The following is a 23,517-nucleotide window of genomic DNA, read 5'->3' as shown; positions in this document are numbered from 1 at the left end:
GATAAACCATAAATATTCCTGGCACGGCTCAAAAAACACCTTTTACTTTCCTTTTTAAAGCATCTTAAGAAATCATTTGAGTTAAAAGAAATGGATGGCATTACCATATGTGCAAGACATTTATAAAGGAAAAATAAACTCCTAGCAGTGAGGTCATATTTATTAAGGTAATGTGGCTTTAATGTTCAAAAACAGTTTGGTGGTGGAGAAATGAACAACCAGTATCTTAAAAATACTGATGCAGAAATTTACACACACCAAAAAATACTACTTATAAAAGGAGTCAAGGCGTTCATCACCATAAATCAAACTTCCTCCCCAGATTCCCAACACTGACCACCTTTAGGTATCCCTAAGTGGGCATAAATCATCATAAGGTTAAATAGACTGTTTTCAGAAAATAACTAATTCTCCATGAGTAAACTTCATGACACTTTTGCCATCAAACTAAATTCACCCAAATGGCAAACTCAGCCTGGTGGATTTTAAATGAAAGTTTTTTATTTTGGATTTATTTACACCAAAATAAAAATGCTGTTGCTTTGCCTAAACTTAGTTTCTATCCCATTGGTTTTAGCTCCAGATGGGTTTAGGTTATCACTGTAATTTTCTCTCATCTCTTAACCTCTCTTTAACTTTACTAAGATGTTGATATTCCTTGCTGTCCATTTTTAGAAATTACAGTCTCATGAGTGGTCATCCTCTGCTATATTTTAGCCTGCTACATGGTCTAGCCACTGGATCTCCACTCAAACCAGGCCAATAGTGAAACCAGACATAACTGCAGCTGTGAAAACACCTTAATACAACTTATCCAACCAAGCGGTTCCCATATAATAAAAAATGTGAAGCTCTCATTGCTACAATATGAAATCTCTATCTTTGAAGTAATCTAAAACAGCACCAGCCATCTCATTCCTTAGGTTACTCAATATACTGTTCATACATCCATGTGCGTAATACTGAATAACAATTTCATCTAACATTTAACATATATGATGGAGTCTCAAACATTGTAGCATGTGGTCCTTAAAATGTTTGAAAAGGGTTCCCCACACTCAGAAGGGTTGTGAGGCACTGATTTATCCAGACATATTCAAGACAGAGTAGAACCTGAAGCCAGATTCCTTTTCTAAAATAGGAGGCACCAATTATTATAGGCATTGTAAAGACCCCTAGCATGAAACCATAATTCCCAAGAGAAGAATGTGTAGATAACCAAATAACTTCAACTTTGTAAAAGGATATGACTCATGACTCACAATTCCAAAAATTTCGGTAAAAAAAACAACTGACCCTCGAAAAATAGTGATGTGAAACAAAGGGAAACCACTACCAACGTAAAGTGATAAGGAATTTACAACTGTTGCTCTCTTCAGAAAAAGAAACAGGTGATGTTTTTTAGTTGCTATGAGTCATTCTGCATGTAGGTGCTATTACAATGGAATATGGAAATTACATGAATGTTTTCTAAACATTACATTGCAGGAAAGATATGAGCATGTGCTTGTTATTCTGGTTTCTTTACAACAGCAAACCCTTGAGAAAAAGACAAATGCAAGTTTGGTAAAACAGGGGTGAGAGAGTAAACTTTTCTTGACAGCCAGGCAACAGTTTTGCAGACTGCTCCAGGAAGATGGATGAAAGGCATACTTGTAAGATTACCAAGTAACAAATTGTGAGGGCACCGACACAAAGACGAGACAAAAAAAAATATTCGATGCTCCATTAGGGATTAAGTGTCAAGTCAAAGCAAGTGCTTCATACAGATCGAAGCAGTGTACGGAGTAAGAGATTACAGTAATTTGTAATGGATAAGACTGGACTGCTGAACAATAATACTTTAAGCTGTTGTCATCAGGAACCATGCCCTCCTGAAGGCTTTATTTGATAACCATTATCAAAGAACCAGCAGCTATTTGCAGATAACCCCATGGAGACAGCATCCCATCGCACTTATGCTTAATGCTGCATTTTAGTGGAGATAGAGAGGCTTGTAATCCACCCTCATATAATACCCTTCCATCTAAATCTAGACAGCAACAGTGCCAAGAGGAAGTTTTATGCTCACTGCATAGGATTCTTCATGCTATATATAAACATTGCTCTGGAGTCATTTTCTCCTATATTTTATTACTAACGCGCAATTTGGGTGACACTTTAGATTCGTGGTCACAAATGTCATTGGTGAATGCTCTATAAATTAAATATTATACTGTTTTAATAGTGACATGGCCGTGATGGTAACCTCTGCCATAAATTAGACGGTAGAAACAAAGCATAATGTGGACCATAGCCCAAAACCTAGCTCCAGTGTAATGGGTATGTATTAATTTTTTATATCTGTTTATAACATCATTATACAGTTTGTTTAAAGACAATTATACCAGACTGGTATGTCTTAAAAACCGAACCGTGACCATGACTGGACCCTTCTCAAGTCAAGTTATTAATATACACAAAAGTACAGAGATTACGGGCATCTCATCCAGGCTGTGTCCAGCCCTGTACCCAGTGTTACTAGGGGAGAGGGTCTGGCTCCCCCGCAGCCCTAAATTGAATGAAGCGGATGAAAGTAGGTAAAGCAGCCTCTCTATGAGCAACATCCGTTTTCCACATTGCTTGCAGGATTAACACAAACCAAACCCTTCTTCCAGATTTTCCTGAAGGTAATGGTTAAATGAGGCAATACGTACCTGCAGGTCTACATTCACATAAATCATTTCCAAAACTTAACTGGATGGGGATCCTTTTGACAATAAAAGGTAATAACATAAGGTAATAACATAAAACAATCCTTGTAATTCTACTTGCCCGTGAAAAGCATATAAAAGCTAACATTTTTGTCATTATTACTGCTATTATTACTTTGTAATGGACTCTTTAGATATCATTTGAACTGCAGTGGATTTGTTCACATACTCCACCACAATGTGTAGTTTAGAACCACCTGCTAGGCACTGAAAAGGGAATAATGGGACTTTAATGCAACAGGCACCATTTTTTTTCTCCATGACTAATTTCAGAATAAAAATAAAACATTGTGTCATAAACCCTTTATCTTCACTGCTGTGATTTTAAATTGGTTTCTGAAATATTCAATCCTCCCCTTGCTTCAAAGTGATGTAGCAGTCCAGCACAAATATATGAGAAAACAATTGTGTGTGCAAGGTCAGAACATATTTAACCGGAGATATTTAATGCTCCAATTAGCACGTGACAGATTTTAAGTGAACAACAACACCACATTGTTAAAATTGGTTAGTAAGTTTTAGTCTCATGTGGGGGTTTGAATTTTTTTTTTATTTCCTTAAAAAAGTCATTTAACTGGTGTTTTATATAATTAAAATATTTTATGCTCCATCTACTTTCAGATTTTGGTCATTTCTTAGAAATTCTACTGTACTGCCGTTACATTCACCGAATCTGGAGAAGCCTGTATTATACTAGAGCAAACCATTAAAAATGCACATGATCACGAAACTGATAGCGTTTGTGTTGTTTTACTACCTCTCAGAAAAAGACTGACAAACGGGAGTGAAAAACACTAGTCGCCATCACCAAATTCTCTCATTTACGGTTAATAAACATAAAATAAACACATGGATGAATAAATTAATTAAAGCATAAAATAATAAAGCAATTCATAATACTAATCTTCATTCCAGAACATAACTTTGAAACATACACAGTAATACTTAAATTGGGTTTTTGGATTAAGACAACTAACCAAAAGTTATTTCTGGTGGCACTGAGGATAACAGTTGCTGAAGTTTAAGGACATACAATATAGTAGTGCCACCATAAAATACATTTTATCTACACAAAAGAAAATTCACAATTTCAATAAAACCTCAGGTTATATTCAGCCAATAAAAGGATTGAAACCAAAGATCTTTCCATTCTCTCATTGAAGCACATTATATCCTCAAAACATGAGCATTAGTTACTGTAGATTCATATACAGTATGTGAACCTGTTCAATTCTAGCTGGAGAATGCCCCTGAGTTGCTTGACTTCATTTTCAAATGAACAATAGACAATACACTATCAGTTATGAGAACTCAGTTTAAAATCAAATTGAAAACACACATGGGTTTTAAAACTATTGCACACTATCGTAGTTTCCAAAATACTGTGTTCTATGATGTGTGTATATTCACTGTTGTGATAGGTGTACTATTTTCACTGTCTACAAAAAAAAGGAAAACAGATAAACACACTTCAGAAGTTTTAAATGATTAGCTCAGAGGAGGATGTCTTCAAATTAATCAGATGAAAATCTCATTTAGATTATTAAATTATACAATAACTAAAAATGACATTTCTAAAAAAATATATAAAATATGCACAAATAAAGAAGACTTAAGCTCAATTAATTCAAAACACCCACAAAATGCAAATCTGAAACTCTGCATTTGATGGCAAGTTTCCATTGGGTAGAAATGAGAAGCCTCAGGCAAATATCAAGTGTAACTACTAGATTGTTCTAGTAGTAATCTTAATTTTGGGCCAGTACTTTATTATATTGGATAAATCTCTGGACTCACAAGCCATGGCTTGTGGGTTCAAGGACCTGTTGTGGATCTGCTATTGTACTTTCAGTGAAGAGCTTTACACCGTCTGCTCCAGTTCACCCAGTTGTGCAAATGAGGACCAGCACTGCCTGGGGCTGGACCATTATCTCTTTCCAGAGGGGATTCGTGCTTTCTGATCGCTTCACGCCTGAAAACCAGGGTAAGATCGGTCCTGATGATGAGCCATGGGATGTGGCTAGAATGGTTTACCTATTATAAAAATTACATACCTGTCTATAAAGATTATATACAGTAGATATAATCTTTATATTTATAGCTCCTTTAATTACTCTAGGTTTTCAGTTAAAAAAACTTTACTGTTTTACATGCTGCCATGCAGTATCTTCACTAATAGCTGAAGATACCAGTATCGAACACTGGAGAATATAAACACATTATCCAGTGAAGAACTTAAAAATAAAAAAAGGTATTCATCCTTTAAAGATTTAAAACTGTATATTAAGAGTATACTTTGAGTTGCAAGGAAACCCCCATTTGGAAATCAAATGTTCCTGCCCTAATATAACAGGTAGTAACACAATGTGTGAAAGAAAACCACATGACTCAAAGACAGTGATTGCTTTGTGAGCTACTACAATATGTGGGTTAACTATAGTTCCTTTTTTTCTTTCAAAAACAAACTTTGGAATTTCCCATCATCAGTGAAAAGCAATGAGAAAAATTACACAATTCATGAAAAATAAAATTCATTAACCCTAAAACAATTATGGAGACAGTGCCTATCTTTTATATTTAATACTATATAAAAGCTGTAAACAAAACTAATATACTTAATTCTTAACAGTATAGATTCACATGAGGCACGCTGCTCATCCACAAAGATGTAATAAAATATCGGAGATGCATAAATAAGAGCAATTAAAATCTAACACATAAATATTAAGGAAGCCTGCAAATGACTGCTTCAACACATTTCATAAGCAAATATTTCCACCAAATAATCTCCAACAATCATGGGCTTTTTTCACTAGGTTATTATACATGCAATCACAGAACTGGTCCAGGATTCTGTCACTTCGATCAAAAACAGCTATAGCATCAGATGCCAGAACAAACTCTATATCCTGCAGAGATTTGGGGAACAAAGCAAACCTTTTCGTTTTTCATCCATGCAACAAGAGCTGCTGGCATTTTAATACAAAGAATTTTAATACCTCTCTGACAGACCACCTCCTGGGTCCTTGATTATGCACTGAGCAGGCAAGGGCAGTAGAACAACTCTACTGGAGAGAACAGCGACTGGTCAAACGTTTCAAGCTTCAAAATCTCAAAAAAGGTAAATATAAAAAAAAAGCTTTTTTTTAAAAGTATTCCCTTCCCTTACACTTTCTCCTGTCATTTTGCCACTCACGCAGATGTGATGTACAGTTAAGTTAGTTTGCTGGATTGTTTACAGCAAGTTAGATTTGTCAGAGACGTGCTTATCAATAATTAATGCATAAAGCTTAAACAAAGCATCGTTGTAAAACTTTAATTTTCTGCATGAAAAGATGTATTCACTTATGCAGAAGATAACACAATTAACTTAGCCCTCACTGACCACATGCCAGCTAATTTAAAATGTTAAATGAGAATAATCCACAAACATCAAAAGCTTGATTTCCTATAAATATTGCCCAACTGCAGCGGAGCTAATTACAGTATATGATATGGGTAAAACAGCTTAATGTGTCAATAGCTAAAATTGTTTTCCATGTGAAGAATAGTTAGACTCCTTGTTTTTTAATTTCACTCTTCCTGGTAAGGGATGTGGCATACCAGAGCCCATCTCAGCAGATAAGAGGGCAGAAGGCAGGAACACATCATGGAAAGGACGCTCATTTACACAAACCCACACATGCACAAGCACATAGGACCAGTTTAGGGATACAGTGTCATCTGGCTAACATGACACTGGGAGGAATCCAGACTGCCGAAATAAAATCCATGTGGACACAGACGGCACATGCAAATTTCACACCAAAGCCAGAACTGAATCTAGAGCCCAAGAGCTGTGAGGCAGCAGCACTAAGTGCAACTATTCTAGATTAGAAATGTATCACTCCCATTCTAGAGATCCCAATTCCTCAGTGCTTACCAGCAGCGACCACAGACCACATGACAAAGAACATTCCCACTGCAATCCTCTTCAAGGAAGATGGCAGCAGGCCTTTTCGTTTCAGAATGGGGTCGACCACTTTATCTTTCAAGGGGATCAGCAGGAGAATCAAGAGGGCATCGAACATAGTGAGCCAAGCAGCGGGAAACTGAACCAGAGAAGAAAACAAAAATGCAAAAAGTGTAAGTGAAGAAAAAGAACATTCCAAAATAAAGAAATAATAAATGTATAACCTCATTGGCCTTGACATTGTGTTAGCACCATCATGTGGTTATCACTAGTATAAAATGCATCTCCTCGAGCTGTACAATACTATGCATGCTATTCGTAATACTATTAAATATCTACTCTGTTGAGAATAATCTAAAGGACAGCAAAAATATCAATAAAAGAAAAGAAACAGTTAAAGGTGGCACTTTATAAACTTAGACAAACTAGTTTTTTTCTCAAGTTCTACTAGACTAACATTTTGACTAAACTTTTCACTCAAGAGCAACCACAGCCTCCCTGATTTGGAAATGAACCCACTCTTTATCACAGAATATAAGACTGGCACATTCGAGTCCAAAAATAGCATATTCCAATAGAGTACATAAAACATTAAATATTTAGCATAATGTACATTTTACAATGCAGCTTATATTAACAATAAACAGGGATCAAATATGAACTTTCTAGCAATTGTTTAGCTAAAAGCACACATCTTTGTAGCAAAGCCTCAGAGATAAATCATGAAGGGAAAAAAATTAAGTTAAGTTGATAAAATTATTGAAAAAAAAATGACAATTTAGTCTGTTGTGCACAAAAACAACCTACCAGAACTGCAAGGTCAATGTGTGAGGTTTAACAAGAACATTTTGATATAACATTAGATGAATTCACTCTCAAAGTGGAACAATGTATGCAAAATAAATAAAAATGCATTAATCAACTGACTGCATAGCTGATTTCTTTCACAAATTTAATTTCATTCTGTATGCATACTGAGCTCCCAAAACCTCTTTCATTCCTTTTAATAGTTTATCCACAGTACAGTTTTATTCCCCAGTTAAATTTATATTCCTCAGACTTACCATTCTGTAGCAGCATGTGCCATTGAGGATTTAAGTTTTTTTTTTTAAATCCCTACAATGTCATATTCAACAGCTTAAAGATACCCTAATTAAGGGTTATTTACAAATGAGTTTAGCCTTGTTTGAATGGCAGAAACATCCCAACAGAGCCCCGTGGTCACAGGGGAACAGATTTACATTAGTAAGTGTTAATTAAGGCGAGGCACAAACATGGGGGGAAAGGAATCTCTTTATCCTCCTGTTAATTCAGCTCAGACTAAACACGTGGGAGCATTTCCCTTCTCGCAAGAGAACAGAATATTGGACTGATGAGTCCCAGACTTACTTGGGAAAACAACAAGTGGAATAAATACTATTCTCTCAACAAGAGGGCATTTACTACTGTATATGCTATAGAAACGATTCCATCATGCTTTTTTTTTTGTCAGGATACCCTATTTTATGTTTTTATAAAGGTTTTGTCTTTTTCTACCATGTTTAAGAATATATTTTCTTATCTCACTTTAATAAAGCAGCAAAAAAACATAGCTTCAAATCGCATTTCGCAAAGCAGAGGAAGCGATATAGGGAAGTATAGTGGCATGACATCCACTGAAGTTCTTAAAGCTTCTTGGTTTCATGAATTTTAGATTGTTTCCCTTGTACACATCCCGGCCATCAACCTTGAGACACTTTTTTAAAGCTACATGTTCTGGAACTGACAAGACAACAGTTCATGCCACAAGACGGAGGTTAAACAAGCAAAAACAGGCACTACATATTTTTCAAATTGTATTTGTAGAAATAAAACAATGCATAAAGAGATAAAGATGTCTTAATTAATAATGAATCATGTTATAGGTGCATGTTAAATAAACTACTAAACTGAAAATGGCATGTTATAGTAAACATGTTATATTGTTTTCTGTAACACAGAAAAGTCTTCAAGCTCATGAATATATGAAGAAAACAGTTTCATTTAAGTCAAGCCATTGTACACAGTTAACCAAGCCAGTCACACAATTAACGTATAGTGCGATTTCAAATTGGGGAAAAAAAAAAAAAGATTTCTTAGAGATGATACTCACACTTTTTTTCTTACAAAAGTAGGCATTTAGAAACTAAAATGATAATTATTTGGTGGAACATACTTATACAACATTTATACTTATTCAATTTATGTAGACCTTATTTTAAAAATGTGAATCGTGTGTATACAGTAGCAGTGGTACTGTTTCTATCCGCTTCAGAGCTGAATGCCAGTATACCACAAACAATACTAGAACTTCCACATCATGAGACTAAAGTGTTCCTTTCACTTCTCCTTTTCTCTTTAACGTAAGGAGGATAAAATGAGGTGGAGTAATAGCTTCTGTTTTGCTAACACAGGTACCAAGGGAGACTGATACAAATATACCTGTATTTTTTTTAACTCTAAACGTTTCACATTAATAATCATTTCCCCAAGACAGGGAAAGCAGGGTTCCTGCTAGATGGTTACTCAAACAGTTTCTTGCATTAATTTCTAAGGTTTGGCATTAAGGTTAATCTTCTCAGATTGCTCTTTTTAAAAGATAAAACACACCACTTCTCTAGATACATATTAAACAAAATATCTTCTAATTAATGATGATGCAAAGAAGTCAATATCCAGAAATGCTGAATTTAGATAAGAGTTAAAAAAATGTATTATTCCTGTCACTTGGTGAAGTGAGTTACTTGATAATCCCCTTCATACAACATCACAATGAACATAAAAAGATTATCAAAAAGTAGTATTTCTATGGAATAAATTCTATACCACTATGACTGGAAAAAAAAAAACAAGGATAAAACAAAGCTCTGTGGTGAACCGTTTGTTGGATTTGACTGGATTTGTAGGCAATGAATTTCAGCATGTGATAAACTGTTCCTCGGTTATAATCACATTTTCCACACACTATATGTAGCAGGAAGTCTGTGTGAAGACATTCGTAGTTTGACTAACTGAATGACGAACCGAATGGTGAGTATCCCTGGTAATGAAATTAGTTATCCCTGATTCTGCACAACAGTCAGGACACTAAAGAGGATGTTGGCAATAGGTCATCAGCATTTTTTAACAAAGATTTAACAAAAATAAATCTCTACAGTATATCTGATACATCATCTATTTTTGGTAGTAGTTAACCTATAGCAGGGGTTCCCAAGCTTTTTTGTCAGCTTAACCCCTATTTATTAATAGGACTATTTAACAACTCAAAACAAGCATTTAAAGCTCACTCAATGTCTCATTTGCACTGGTATAGACCTACCTTTTTAATGGGACACCTGTGCCTGGTGAGTCTTGTACAGATTATCAATCCTGGGGACAATCTTTGAAAGACATACTCTTATCTCATCTTTCACGTCAAGCTTTGATCTCTGCTTTGTTTTTATTGATCCCAGCACCGAAAATCCACACTCGCATAAGTATGTGGTTGCAAACAGTGAAAGAATAAACAGGGGCGCAGTACAATGGCTGACCCTGCGCTCTGACCCCAGGCCTCTTTCTCTTTCTGTGTGAGTCATGGAGAGCAAGCTGGGGTAAGCAAAAAGACGAATTCCTAATGCAAGAAATTGTATATGGCTAATAAAGTGATCTTATACATTTTCAAGGCTTTTTGTGTGAGCTCAGGGTACGGGAATGAAACAGCAGGGTCCAACCAAAATGATGTTAAGATACATCCACAGCTCCGGTAGGTCTGACGTAAAAAACTGTCATTAGTGAGATCAATCAGTTTGCCCTCCTCCAGCAGTTAAACTGTGCAATGTATTTCTTTTATTAACCACAAATCTGCTCATTTTGATACACGTATGATTAAGACATGCTAACAACTTATGATCACATGACATTCAACAATGAGGCTAATTCTATCAGCTAATTCTGTTGTTGGTTTTATATATATTTTTAATTGAATTCAATTTGACATTGACTTTTCCATCACAATCTCACGAACCTCCTGCAGTACCACCATGAACCCCTACGGGTCTGTGAACCCGCGGTTGGGAACCCCTGATCTATAGTTTAGTTTAAAAAGTAATGACGAAACCTTTTTGCCCATGTGTTAGTGAATTCATAATGTATTATAAAATCTTTTGTTTTTAAATGTAACATTTTGAATTAACAAGCAGGGATATGCACAGGTAACAAATAACACGAGACAGCAGTTAAAATGTAGACAAGATCCAGGCAAGATAATACACAATTAGCAGGCTGTGCATTGCATTACAAGATCCTTAGCTTGCAAACATGCGGAAAACCAGAGTTGAGAGTGTTTAATTAATTTAATGTGTATCCAAACTAAGGACACAAGCTGGCAAATAAATGTGACATTTGCTGAACCTTTCCTGCTAAAAACAAATGGCTTTAATATGAGCTAGCACCATAAAAGCTACAATATTTATTTTTCATTTTGCATTAGTGTGTGTTAATGACTGAATGCCCATACAACAAACGCAACCTCAAAATAAGAACACCAGAAGCATTATGTAGGCTACAAGGTTAAGCAGCCCTTCTACATTATTTTAACTTCTGCTACAGCCATATTCAGTCTTCAGTCATAAGATGTCATGAGTAAAGAAAGGGTAGGTCTATCAGTATAGTACACATAAAGAAGGCCTCTAAAAAGACCATGGAACATGACAGGTGGCTGCGAGGCAAGTGAAACACTGATGTTTTATTTTTCTTTTCATTTTCTTTTAAATGTGTGTACTTGAGTTTGGGATGGGACTGTCAATTTTCTAAAAACAGAGCATTGCATTTGTAATATTTCTGTACTGCTATGAAAGGCTATGTACCCATGTGAATATTGCTTTTTGCGAGCTCAATTCATCAGATGACAGCAGGTAAGACAGCAAACTGATGTAACCGTAGCAGCGTTTTAACCTTGATATGTTCAGACACCAGCTTGCGTTAACATGCTGAGCTTGTACCATCTTGAGGGATACTGGTAAAAATGTAACTCACAGTAAAAGTTCTCATCAAAAGACTATTTTCCTCCTGCTATCTCTCTACAGACATGCCTTATTTTACTTACCGTGTGCAAGGCTGAGCTTTTAGAAGAATTTACTCCTGCACTATTTGAAAAGATTGCAGGAATTCTTAAGTGCAGACTTTGGAGGATATATGTGGTCTGCATCTATAATTGAGTAAAGAGACAAAAGCAGCACACGTTACACTCATGCCATTTTCTCTCCCTCTCTTAACCAATCAAAAAAGGAATGTCTAGACCACAGAACCACAATAGAATCCTAACCTTTTATAATGCATACTTTATAGAATGCATCACTTTAAGAAATAATGCTGTATATATCAAAAAGTAAATGTCTTAAATGGTTTTACATATCTGTAAAATGCAGTACAATACCTCACATTCCATAGTTACATTTTTAAAACGGTCTAACTTTTTACATTTACTTCTCTTACACTTTATTTTTCATTAAAAGCTGGCCATACTAATGCACAGTCACAATACATTACCAAAAAGCATGAAGTGTATACATTTAAACATTAATACTGTATGTGATGTACATTCAGTAGAAATTTAATCTTACTTGTCTCTGATTTATCAAAGAATAGTCAGACAAGTAAAACGTGAACAAAACAGTAACACAGGGACCTTGGCCTATGCATCACAGCAAAGCATTGTATAGTGATTTGAGAGTGCAATCAGACAAGTGAACTTGAATGTCCAGACAGTACTTTACCTGGAAGTATACGGTCCAATATGGGATAAGGGCCAGGAAGACAGGAATTATTTTGACAAGAGCCTTCACTTCCTCTACTTTCTCTTCTGTAAACCGTCCTCCATGTGACTCTTTAGCTGTATCCAGTAAACTGGGTTTAGGCCGTGATGAAGACAATCCATTTCGACTGTGTCTGAAGAACGAATATTGGGAGAAGATTGCTTATTAATTTTCCTTTGCCTTGAGACTAAATAACAGAAGGATGAACAGACTATTTTATTACTGTTAGGGATATATAAAGATAAAAGGTCATATGAATAAAATTGTGTTAACTTTCCAACCGTTTCTTGAAATAGAAAATTACAGTCCACATTACAAATGTTTCACTGGAGTTTACCTTTCAATAACACTTAAAATAATAGGCTAAAAGATTTGCATTGGTATTCAACATTTCTGTGGTGTTTTTCAAGACAATTTAGCACATACGTTTGTTTTTACATTTTACAGATTAGCACACCTGTAAAAGCTTTATGAACAAAACTGAAAGCATCTAATGCTTGTCTCATACAAAGTTTTGTGGCCCTACAATTACAGCAATTTTTAATTATTAAATATAGTATTTATTTAAACAAAGGTAGAGTTTAAATAACAGGTAAGTGATAATGTCACCATATTTCAAAAATATTGATTACATTGTATATTAAACTTCAAAATGCAGATTGCAATAAAAAGGGCCTAGCTGTTAATCAATGTCTAATAAAAGTAGCAGAAAGTGAAAGATTTATGCTTGAGACATATAAACACAAAATACCTCCTCTGAAAATCTATATAAAATGACACATTCATATGTAAATTGGAGAAAAGCTACCAGATTTAGGACAATAACTAGAACCTATTTCAATTCAAGTAATCCCAACCTCTGGAGAACATACTCATAATAAGAAATTCAGACTTCAGGATTGGACACCTTATAATACTAAAAGTCAGGTTTCAAGACAACTGTCCTATTTTGCTTCACAGTCATGCAACAGCCCAAGGGAATACCTTTCCTCTAGTTTCCAAATATGATGAATTATACAAATACATAATACTTCAATAGCACAGAGGGATCAAGGAATTAAATCATACTATGGGATCAAATTAAGGATTATAAAAAAAACTGAAATATCAAAAAATACACCAAAAAAATCATTCATTAAGCAAAATAAAAGTACTGAAGAAATTAACATTTTCTCTTCAAAATTTTAAACAATGCTCTTCTCTCCTGAGAGATGCTGCGTGCAACCAGTTTTCATTTTCATAAAGGGAACCCCATGTACCATTAAAGCAAAAATCCCACCTTTTAACCTGAGTGGACCACTAAAAACGACACAAAATGAACCTTATGTCTTAAAAAGACATGATGCAAGTCTGCGTTTAAAATGGTCCATACGTATGCTACTGTTGAATGGCCGTTCCTTTACCTTAACAGTGTGGGTTCTGCTGGCCGATTGGAGGAACACAAGATATAGCCCAGTATCCTGAACATGGCAGTGAAGGCACTGCCATCAGCCGGCTTGGTGATGAAGACCATCCGACCACACAGGAAGACCAGGAAGGAAACGCCAAGGCAGACGGTGGGAATGATGTAGCCCAGATTGAAACTGACATTTTGCTGAATGTAAGCTATTCCACCCAGTGATACAATAGCTCCCAGGTTTATACACCAGTAAAACCAGTTGAAAAACCTTCGTGTTGCCTCTGGACCTCTGTCTTTCACCTGTGCACGAAAGCAAAAGAAAACAAATATTTTTCAGAATCATATTCCAAACCAATTCCTGTTTCTGTGTTCAGTTCCTCTTGCACACGACTTCTATGAATCACCAGATTTACAAGATTACCAGTGACAGAGCTAGATCAAAGCCATGACTTTATATCTTTCAATTAAAGGAGAAATCAGGTTCTAAACAAAAATATAGTAATCTGTACTTTAGAATGCATTATGTCATTGTAGGACAAACATTCACTCTAATGACATAATGGCACACTGATCATCTCAAAATTCAGGTCACTTTTGTTTCTAGCTTAACATTTTTCTACACAGATGATATATTGTGGATGTTTTGCAGCATTTGATTATCACACAATGAGCTAATATATTCTGAAGTGCAGCTTGGTATAGTTTATGTTTATTTTTTTGTTTTGTATTCAATATCCCACTTGTGGATTTCATTTTTTTGTGAAACATGGATTTTTGTAATTCACATCATAATCCCCAAAGGGTTCTTCTCTTCTAGAAGATGCTTTCTTTGAAAAATAAGTAGGCAGATTATAAAAATAATACAGGCTTTTGTTTTCATGATGCAAGAAAGTGACAATGTGGACCTCTAAATGGTCGGAGGCAAAATAAATAAATCAACAAAATGAATAGGTGACCCTTTGTCAGTTTGTGAAAAAATACCGTCAAAAGTATAGCCTTACACAATGATCCATACATGTAGTTCAACAGAAACTGGATTTAACCTCCCTCTGTAGAAAATGATAAAAATCTGAATTCAACACTGTTTTTAATATTTCTTAAAGTCAGCAAGGGAAAGAACCATACGACTAACTGATATAAAGAAAACACACATCTAAAAATAGAGTGTGGTGTGGGAGACGTAGAGCACACTACTTCAAGACAATCTTATTCTGCTAAAATTTAGCCTTCAGTATATAATCCTTTCAGATGCTTCTTGGATTACTGCCATAAAAAAAAGAAAAAAGAAAAAAACAGTGACCAAAATAACTTACTTAATAAGCACTTCCTCAAGGGACATGACAATTCTCACACTTATCTTAATAAAACAAGGTTAATTTAAAGCCCTTACAATTATGCTTAAGCAAACATTTGTACACAGAGCATCAGCACTGCTCCATTTATACACGTTTTTAGATAAATAAAGTGCACAGATTTTGTATACTGATTAACTGATCATTCTTCAATTGACTGACTTGATACACTTAAGTGACTCTGCTGGATAAGCACTGAGTCACACTGTTAATGAGACAGTTGACTGAGCACAGGTGATGATTTAACCTGCTGAATGTGAAGTCTGGTGAAAATCTGGACAAAAAATAGAAATCTTGTTGCTTGCCATATGGGGCATTTCCAGCCTGCAATTTTTAACCCAGAAACACTTTACAGCAGAACATGGTCTTTCAATCATAAGCCATGGTCTGGACACCAGGAGTCCTGACACCACACCAAGGTTGACACATGATGATGTTCCACCTTCATTTCTGCACTCCCAGTCCCACTGTTTCAGAAAGCCCATGTCACAATCACCAGTGCAATAAGCAGTCTGTGAGGAGGGGGGCGAACAGTCACACAGAGATTGAATTCACCGATAGTCACCGACACAACAGAATGTGTTGATGTGTACACTACAAAGTGGGAATGTCTGGGGCAGAAGTATTTGGCCATTGTGACTGATGGCAACTTGACTACATATGGACCCTAGGACATCACCTGCTGCCCTTCTCAAAGGCTTATTCTACAGTCTCCACATTCTAGACAGACAAAGCACATCCACATACTGCTCGTTTAAAAATGACTTTCTTGGGACATAAGTAGCAAGTTATGCTATGAATGCCCTGATTGCCAGACATAAACCCCACTGTACATATCTAGGATGAGCTGGTACATCTATCTCACTTAGGCTTACTTGACTTACTTTAGAAGATAGGTCTGCTGACATGAAATTGATAAAACTAATGAATGATCATTCAATGCCAATGAAACATATGGAGAAACCCAGGGGTCACCAGAGAAATTAAAAGGCTTATGTGATCCCTATATACAGGTAGTTGATTTGAAACTGTTATTGTATTTACTCTTACAGAAGATAATTATTTCTTTTTAACTGGGAATTCAAGAATAATCGGAGATAACACACAAAAAGTTCAATACATTGCAGCAATCATATGCACTTTGGAACCAAGATATAAAATAAATCAATGTGCCTTTTTCTGCCAAACAATTATCCTTTTAAAATAAAACATTTACTTAAGTGATAAAACATGTTGTACTTGTACAACTTTATATTGAAAAAACTCTGGTCATGTAGATTCCACTGCATAAACCTTAAAATGAATCATTTTCATTTATCAGTCACACTAATGAATTTAAGGCATGATAGGGTTTTGAAATTAGCAAATGTAATTACACTAATACTAACTGCTTATGTCCACACTAATTTAATAACACTTCGTGTTTTAAACTTAAAGAAAAACAATTCAAGTGATAGATAAAACATATATTTCAAATACATGGAAATTAATAAAAATCAATACTTCTCAATACTTCTAAAAAAATCATATGATATGAAAAAAAGAAACTAATGATCTTGTTTAACCAAGTAATTCTTTTTACAGACAATTTTTGGAAAGACTAAAATTAGATTTAATTGGAGAATGAACATTAAAAAGCTATTCCAAATTAACCCTATTTATTTATACCATTAGCATAAGGAAAGGTTATTAAATGTAATTTAATCTAAAAATGACTTTAAAAAAGTGAAAATTTAGACCCCACTACTGTTTCTATTGTCATTATAGGTAATGAAATGAACACATTTGGAACCACAGCAAGAGGTTAAAGGTAAGTTAAGAACTAATTTTTTGCGGCTCATTCCTTAACGGACACATGACACATACATTGTCGGATTGCCAATTCAATAAACTTTCATAAATGGCCTGAGCCAAATAATTCTGCCAACTGCTTTGAAACCACCTCTTGTACGAAACCATTAGTTTTAAATAAACTTAAAACATTTGCCTGCCTTTTCTTAGTTCACAGGAAACCCGTTTGTCATACAACAGGATCCAGCGCTAATTCTAGGTGTATAAACAAATTTGCATTCCTTCTATCGATAAAAAGTGAAGATCGATTAATCAATGCTTCCTTTGTTTTTGAATTTTTTTTGGGAAAAACGTTCAATGAAAGAAGCCCCAGCAACCTAATAGCAGGATTATTATTTCAAATGGCTGTAAGATTAAATGGGGCTAGTAAGAGCCTCAGAATGCCAAGAGCACACTCTTGTCAGATTTGTGCTGTAAATCACACCTGATCAGCTCCAAACGGGGTGATGTTGGCCTTCATGGATCCCACACCTATGGCGATCAGGATGAGCCCACTGAAGATCACAGGCCCGCAGTACGGCTGACGGTAGGGGCACGTAACATTGCCGGTACCGTTAAGGCACTCGGGGGGCTGCAGCGGGAACGCCTTGATGTCCCCGCAAAGCGCGTTCATGGACTTCGGCGCGGTAATGAAGGGGAACAGGAGCATCCCGCCGAGGTACAGGATCACGCTGGCGACGATGGTGAAGAACTTGCCCAGGCAGGCATCTGCCACCCAGCCACCGAAGGGCGACACCAGGTAGGTGACGCCCATGAAGAGAAGAAGAGCCTGGCTCGCCTGCGTGCCCTCCCACAGGAAAGGGTCCCCATTGAGGAAGAGGACCAGGTTCGAGGTGATGCCGTAGAAAGCCACTCTTTCCAGGGATTCTGCCACCAGGATGGCGGCGCAGGCCAGCCTTCGGCCTTGGAAAACTGAAACCGGGCTCCTGGTCCCGTTCCCTGGGGGTTCCAGCAGAGGGGTACTCTCGTTGACATGCCGGCTCCCCATGACTATTCCAATGTCCGTCCCGAGTTTCTAGGAAGGGAACTTAAACCTGCCATAAACGGGAAGGAAAAGGAACAGAAATCACTGCATCTCACATCTCATACACGGACCCAAGGGATCTTAGAGATGGACAAAGATCAGAACACCTTAAGATGATGAAACCCTGTTCTCACTCATTAATTAAATCGGCTTCAAGACCACTAAAAAAGAAATGAGAAGGCTGTCTTGTTGTTATTTTTTATGTGTACTTAGTCCTTAGTGAAGTTACATACGTGGAATAATAACAAAAACGCGAAGGGAATGGAATTTGCGTTAACAGGAAATGTGCTTGATGTTTAACATACAATTCTGTAATTCAGTGTTAACTGCATAATCCACATGAGTGCTACTGACATTAATATATTACAGTATTAGATGCAGGGCTGACTGAAGAACCTGTTTTTTTAAATACTCACTTGTAACTAAAATACCCAAACAACAACAACCATAAAACATGCTACACGAAGTTACTCCAAAGGTAGTTAATAAAAAAACTGATTCCGACTACACTGGCAACACAACTGAAAGTTACGGAAACTTACATTTAACGACAGCTAACTTTTTAACCAATCTATGCCCTTTTTAACCGGTGAATAGCTTTATATATTAGAGCTGTATATTACCTTTGTTCGGTCTTCGGAACTACCTCCATGTATCTTACTCATTTTTTTTATTTTAAAAAAGATTTGTCGAAATAAGTTTTAATTTCGAGAACCCCCCCACACAAGGAACAGAAACAGACTTTCTCTACTTCCACAAACTGGTCCAAAAATGAACACAGAGTCATAGTACCACCGCGTGACATTTGATACTGCCCCTTTTCGGTTCACTGGAGTCTCATTGGCTCGAGTGAAATAATCTGGCCCAACTATTGGACAAAATCATTGTCAATCACTTCTGTTTGATTTCTAACTTCCTGGATTGCTTGTAAACATACATTTTCTATACGGGACGAGCAATCAGACACGCGCAGTTCATTTTAACATTGAACGCAGGTGGCAGTGATATATTTTCTTGGTAATTGCTTTAACATTACAAACCTAACTATATTGGTTACTAATGAAGCATTTTAAGATTATAGGCGATTGTACCATTCAAATTGAAATTTAAAATATTCAACTGATTTGCAGGCCTACTGTACTTAGCATTAGCTAGGTTGCAGCGAGAGTACCTTATGAAAATATCATTGAGACATTTCTATAGAAACATGGACGTTTTCAGAAAGCGTGCTTGCAGAAATGTCCATTTTACAAAACTCTGGTAGAATAGAACTGTGACTGATTAACATTTTTCAGTATAGTTTTCTAATACTGACACAATTCAGAAACATGCAGCACCAATGTAGACATGAAAGACAACGACCTTAGTCCTAGAATTAAACTTCGCTCGTACAATCTTATGCTGTTCGTTTGATGTTAAGTTTCTATCGCGCCTGTATCGATGAATCGCACATCATATTAAACTTCAATAAGCTTAGGTTGAAGTCTACATCACTGTATTTTTTGTTTCATCGTTCCAGAATGCATTCTTGAGTAATTGACAATGCATTTGTATTCGGGAAGACAAATATAGTTAAAAGCTGCAAGCTTTCTCACAGTTTTTGGTGTTTTTGTTGAACAATCACCATTGACCTTAGGGCACACTGTTGGTGTTCTGTTAGCACTCCTGTTTTTTTGAAGTGTCATTAAAAAACTACTTTTCAGAGTAATCAAGCAACAGTATCGTCATCAAGAAATGTCAGGTGTAGAGAGAAAAGGTTTGTAGTTAACACTAGTGTCTCCACAAACTTGGCATTAGCTCGCTATAAGAATAATTACACACCGAAATAACAGATTTTTCAATTGGATGTTTACCCAAATGTAAAATTGAGACATTCTAGCGTGGTAGGGGAGTTCTTGGATTATTTTCTTCATTATTTTGTATTATCTTTATAGTGGAGGTTAAGCTACCCATATTTATTATTTATTTGACCACATTCACACAGTTACGCATGTAGCACTGAACAATAAAGTTTAATGATGCTTCACCGTGCATCTCTACTACTGTACTGATTTTCTTAATTAAATAATTCTATGCAAATTAAACGATAATTAAAGTGACCGTGCCTGTCTGAACATGTTACCATGTTAGTTGTGTGGAGCAGAAAAACAGACTTCGTAAAATCAAACATGTTGATACAGGATAATACGGAAAACACCTGAGCAGACGTGGGACTAAATACAGTATAACCTTATCGGTAGGGTATGAAATGACGTTGTGTAGGTGTTGCTAGTGGGAAGATTTATCTAGGCGGACTTCAGTAAGGTTGTGAGTGCGAGGCAATTTAATTAGCTTTAAATGATGTTAATGTAATAAGTGTACGTGTTTACCTAACTTGTTTTTAAAAATAAAAAGAACGGAGTGACTGACTGTAAAGGTTTTTTTTTTAGCATACAATTTAATACCACTATGAAGTTGCTCTTTCTGGCCTGCTTGAGTAAAAATACGGGGAACTGTACAACCGCTGAAAGAATAAGGTAAGAAAGGGAGAAAGGCATGTGGAAATCACACAGCAGCAAGTCTGAGCAAGGTTTCTCCACCTGCGAGCATTAACATCGTTGCGCGGTACCCTTTAATCTCGAATTAATGCCTGCCGGGATATCCATCGAGCTGGTATGCAGGTACAGCTGTTCGTGATGCACTGGGGAGAAAATTGTTTCATGTTCGTGTTTTGACCGGAGGGAAGATAAAATAGTGAAAACAAGTATTGTGGGAAAAATAGCTTATCCAGACCGGAAAAGTTGCGAAGCGGGCACCCTCTCTGCAAGGATATTTATTTTAATTTAAAAGTAGGCAAACGTCCTATTTACGTTTTATAACGCGATTATCTACATGTCCTGAATTTGTTCATACAATGCTCTTCTACCCAAACAATGTCAAACTGGTGCAAGTATTTTTCTTGAGTAACAATCTTGGAGTTAGATACCTTTTTCAGTGAATGTATCGGCACCTTCCTCTTTATTCACATTTTCTAATGCAGAATACATTATTTATATTTAAAAAACGCGTATTTTCACTTTAAGTTCTAAAATTGTTGGTATGTGTAATATATGTAACAAATTAAATACTGTATGTCTCCGAATCAGATAGAAGAAGATTAATACACAAAGATTTGGTAAATCACTATACTTTATTGAACTTTGTTTCTCTTTCAGAGAGCACATCGAATCAGTAGGTCACACCTGTGTTCTTCAAGATACAGCAGATCTCAAGTCTTCAGAAAAGGTGGCACATTTAATAGCAGAAGAGCCATTCTTCCAGGCTGCACTCGCCATTCATCTTTATAAAGGAGGCAGGTTCCTGCTAGGTGAAACAATCATTTCATCTTCTTTTTCTTTGATTTTTTTTTCTCCAGTTCTCCAGATGAGATGTTGTTTAGTGTCAGCAATCTGATTCATTGCAAACCAGAGCTGGCTGTCTATAAATTCTGTATTACGTAAAATGTTAATTATGTCATATTCTGTGAGACTCTGAGACTCCTTCTCCCAAAAGCTGCTTTTCCCAGTGTTTTTAAGAGTTACGTGACCGATCAGGGTCTGAGGATAGCAGCTCATTCCCCACAGCCTTCCATTTTGCCTGACCTGCCCTGTTGCTGGAGTGAAAATAAAAGTTTATTGTGCATTTGATGTAAACAAAAATAATAGAGTCTAAGAACATAATACCCACTGTGATGTTGCTAACTAAGGAATATGCAAACCTTCTGAAATAATTTTAGTTTTGCTTTTGAAAATTGCTTAATGTTTTTTGTTTCCATTTTGTCTAAACTTATACTTTTAAGTTGTGTTCCAACTTATCAAATTATAACCAATGTAACCATTCCAATAGTTGTCTGATAATCATTTCATGATTACATCTATATATGACAAACTATGAATTTTAATGCGTCTTGATAGTTTCATAGGTCACAGAATAAAGTAATCCCGCTTTTGCAGCTAAATTCCAGGAAGACAGGATACACATATCTGCAAAAGGCACATTACAAACAATACAGGATGCAGCTAATTGTTTTTTCTGTCATAATTTAATTGGTATGTTCTTTGTAATTGAAGTTTGCAATAACTGATGTATTTTGACTCAGACTGACCTGTGGGTAATCTATTTTGATTTTTTTATTGTAAGACATATAAAAATATGTACAGTTGCAGAACTACAGAGTGACCTAGTACTGGTTTCCAACATGAGAGAAGGAGGACATTTATAGTGTTGGATTTAATTTGGCTTTAATGTTGCACTAGACTGCCAAGCTCCATTTGGTGTTGTGTTTGGAGGAACAGACATTAACGAAGATGTAAAAGACGAAACAAAACGAGCAGTCATGGGGAAGGTGCTAAAGAAAGCAAGGTAAATCCAAATATTTGTTTGATCCTGCAATGTGTACAGTATGACTGTTGTTTTATCTTTTGATGGTATAATTTTCATTAAGAGGATGTCTTTGCACTTGTCCTTTAACTGTGTAAATAGGATTTTATACTAATGCAACACTACACTGAGAAACTGGATTATACTTAAATATTTATCTTTATAATAAGAGAGAGATATTAAAGCAGGTTAAAACCACTAATAATTAAGGTTATTTTCTTTTATTCAATTCTCTGAATTAATCTTTATAATGTAAAAATATAGATCAAGAAATTCAATTTCATAGTCTTCAGAATTCTTAGTCCCTTCTTAGTTCTTAGGAAAATAAAGATCTGACAGTGCTTTTGTATTCAGAATTGCTTTGTTGAAACAAGTAATACAGTTTCTGCTTTTACCATCATTGAAAGGCATGTGATTCACCCAACCAATCAATTAACATGTATTGATTGCTTCTTTAAATCTGTGTCTGCATTCACTGAATATTTTAATGGAAGAAATGGATCAGGATCTTTCACAAGAATGATGTCCAGGAAGTCAAGTGGTAGTAGAAGACATTGGTAGGTTAAATAAGACTGAAGGTTGGAATTCCTTGTGTGTAAGAAAAGCACTGTGACATGTTAGGATATATAGTTAAAAATGATAGAATTTACATGAAAGGATGTTATACGAAAACTGTGTAAGGCAGTCTTAGGAGTTTGTTTAAAATAATGTGTACAGTTTTGGTAACAAGATACAACAAATATTGCTGTTCTCAAATCAGTTCGTAGAAGAGCTGTTGGTTACATTCTTGGGCTCAGAGGCAATGATCATGTCAACTTAAGGGATGTCTTCAGAATCAACCATCAAAACGCCAACCTGAGCACATAAAAAGTGAATTATACCCATTATTGTACACCCATTTCTTTACACAGAGGGTTATAGGTATACAGAACAAGCATCCCAGCCATGTCGAAATACATTATCTAACAAAGGCAATAT

At 35.9% G+C, this 23,517-nt stretch overlaps 2 protein-coding genes across 7 annotated transcripts in view; one reads left to right on the top strand and one right to left on the bottom strand.

Moving 5' to 3' along the window:
* slc15a4 (solute carrier family 15 member 4) overlaps positions 1-18,923 on the bottom strand; it is a 37,722-nt gene extending 18,799 nt beyond the window's left edge. Inside the window, exons 1-6 of the mRNA XM_069182128.1 lie at positions 18,765-18,923; positions 17,542-18,151; positions 13,919-14,214; positions 12,477-12,648; positions 11,807-11,908; positions 6,676-6,844 (exon numbers count right to left, since the gene is read on the bottom strand). Coding sequence (XP_069038229.1) covers positions 6,676-6,844; positions 11,807-11,908; positions 12,477-12,648; positions 13,919-14,214; positions 17,542-18,105 — 1,303 coding nt within the window. The 5' untranslated portion in view covers positions 18,106-18,151; positions 18,765-18,923. The remainder of the gene's footprint in view (positions 1-6,675; positions 6,845-11,806; positions 11,909-12,476; positions 12,649-13,918; positions 14,215-17,541; positions 18,152-18,764) is intronic.
* A 177-nt stretch (positions 18,924-19,100) lies between these two features.
* The window catches only part of glt1d1 (glycosyltransferase 1 domain containing 1), a 35,216-nt gene continuing 30,799 nt past the window's right edge, over positions 19,101-23,517 (top strand). The window contains exons 1-5 of one of the 6 annotated variants that reach the window (XM_015366438.2): positions 19,101-19,158; positions 20,571-20,657; positions 21,336-21,487; positions 22,416-22,521; positions 23,034-23,096. In XM_015366438.2, the coding sequence (XP_015221924.2) occupies positions 20,590-20,657; positions 21,336-21,487; positions 22,416-22,521; positions 23,034-23,096 (389 nt within the window). In that variant the 5' untranslated portion in view covers positions 19,101-19,158; positions 20,571-20,589. Of the gene's footprint in view, positions 19,159-20,367; positions 20,658-20,686; positions 20,802-21,335; positions 21,488-22,415; positions 22,522-23,033; positions 23,097-23,517 lie in introns of those variants that run through there. The other 5 variants (XM_015366437.2, XM_015366441.2, XM_015366436.2 and 2 more) reach the window with 5 other exon arrangements.

Source organism: Lepisosteus oculatus, chromosome 22 (genome assembly GCF_040954835.1).
Source record: "Lepisosteus oculatus isolate fLepOcu1 chromosome 22, fLepOcu1.hap2, whole genome shotgun sequence".
Taxonomy (NCBI): Eukaryota; Metazoa; Chordata; class Actinopteri; order Semionotiformes; family Lepisosteidae; genus Lepisosteus; species Lepisosteus oculatus.
Note: the sequence above shows the minus strand (reverse complement) of the source record. Positions and strands in the feature narration are given on the sequence as shown.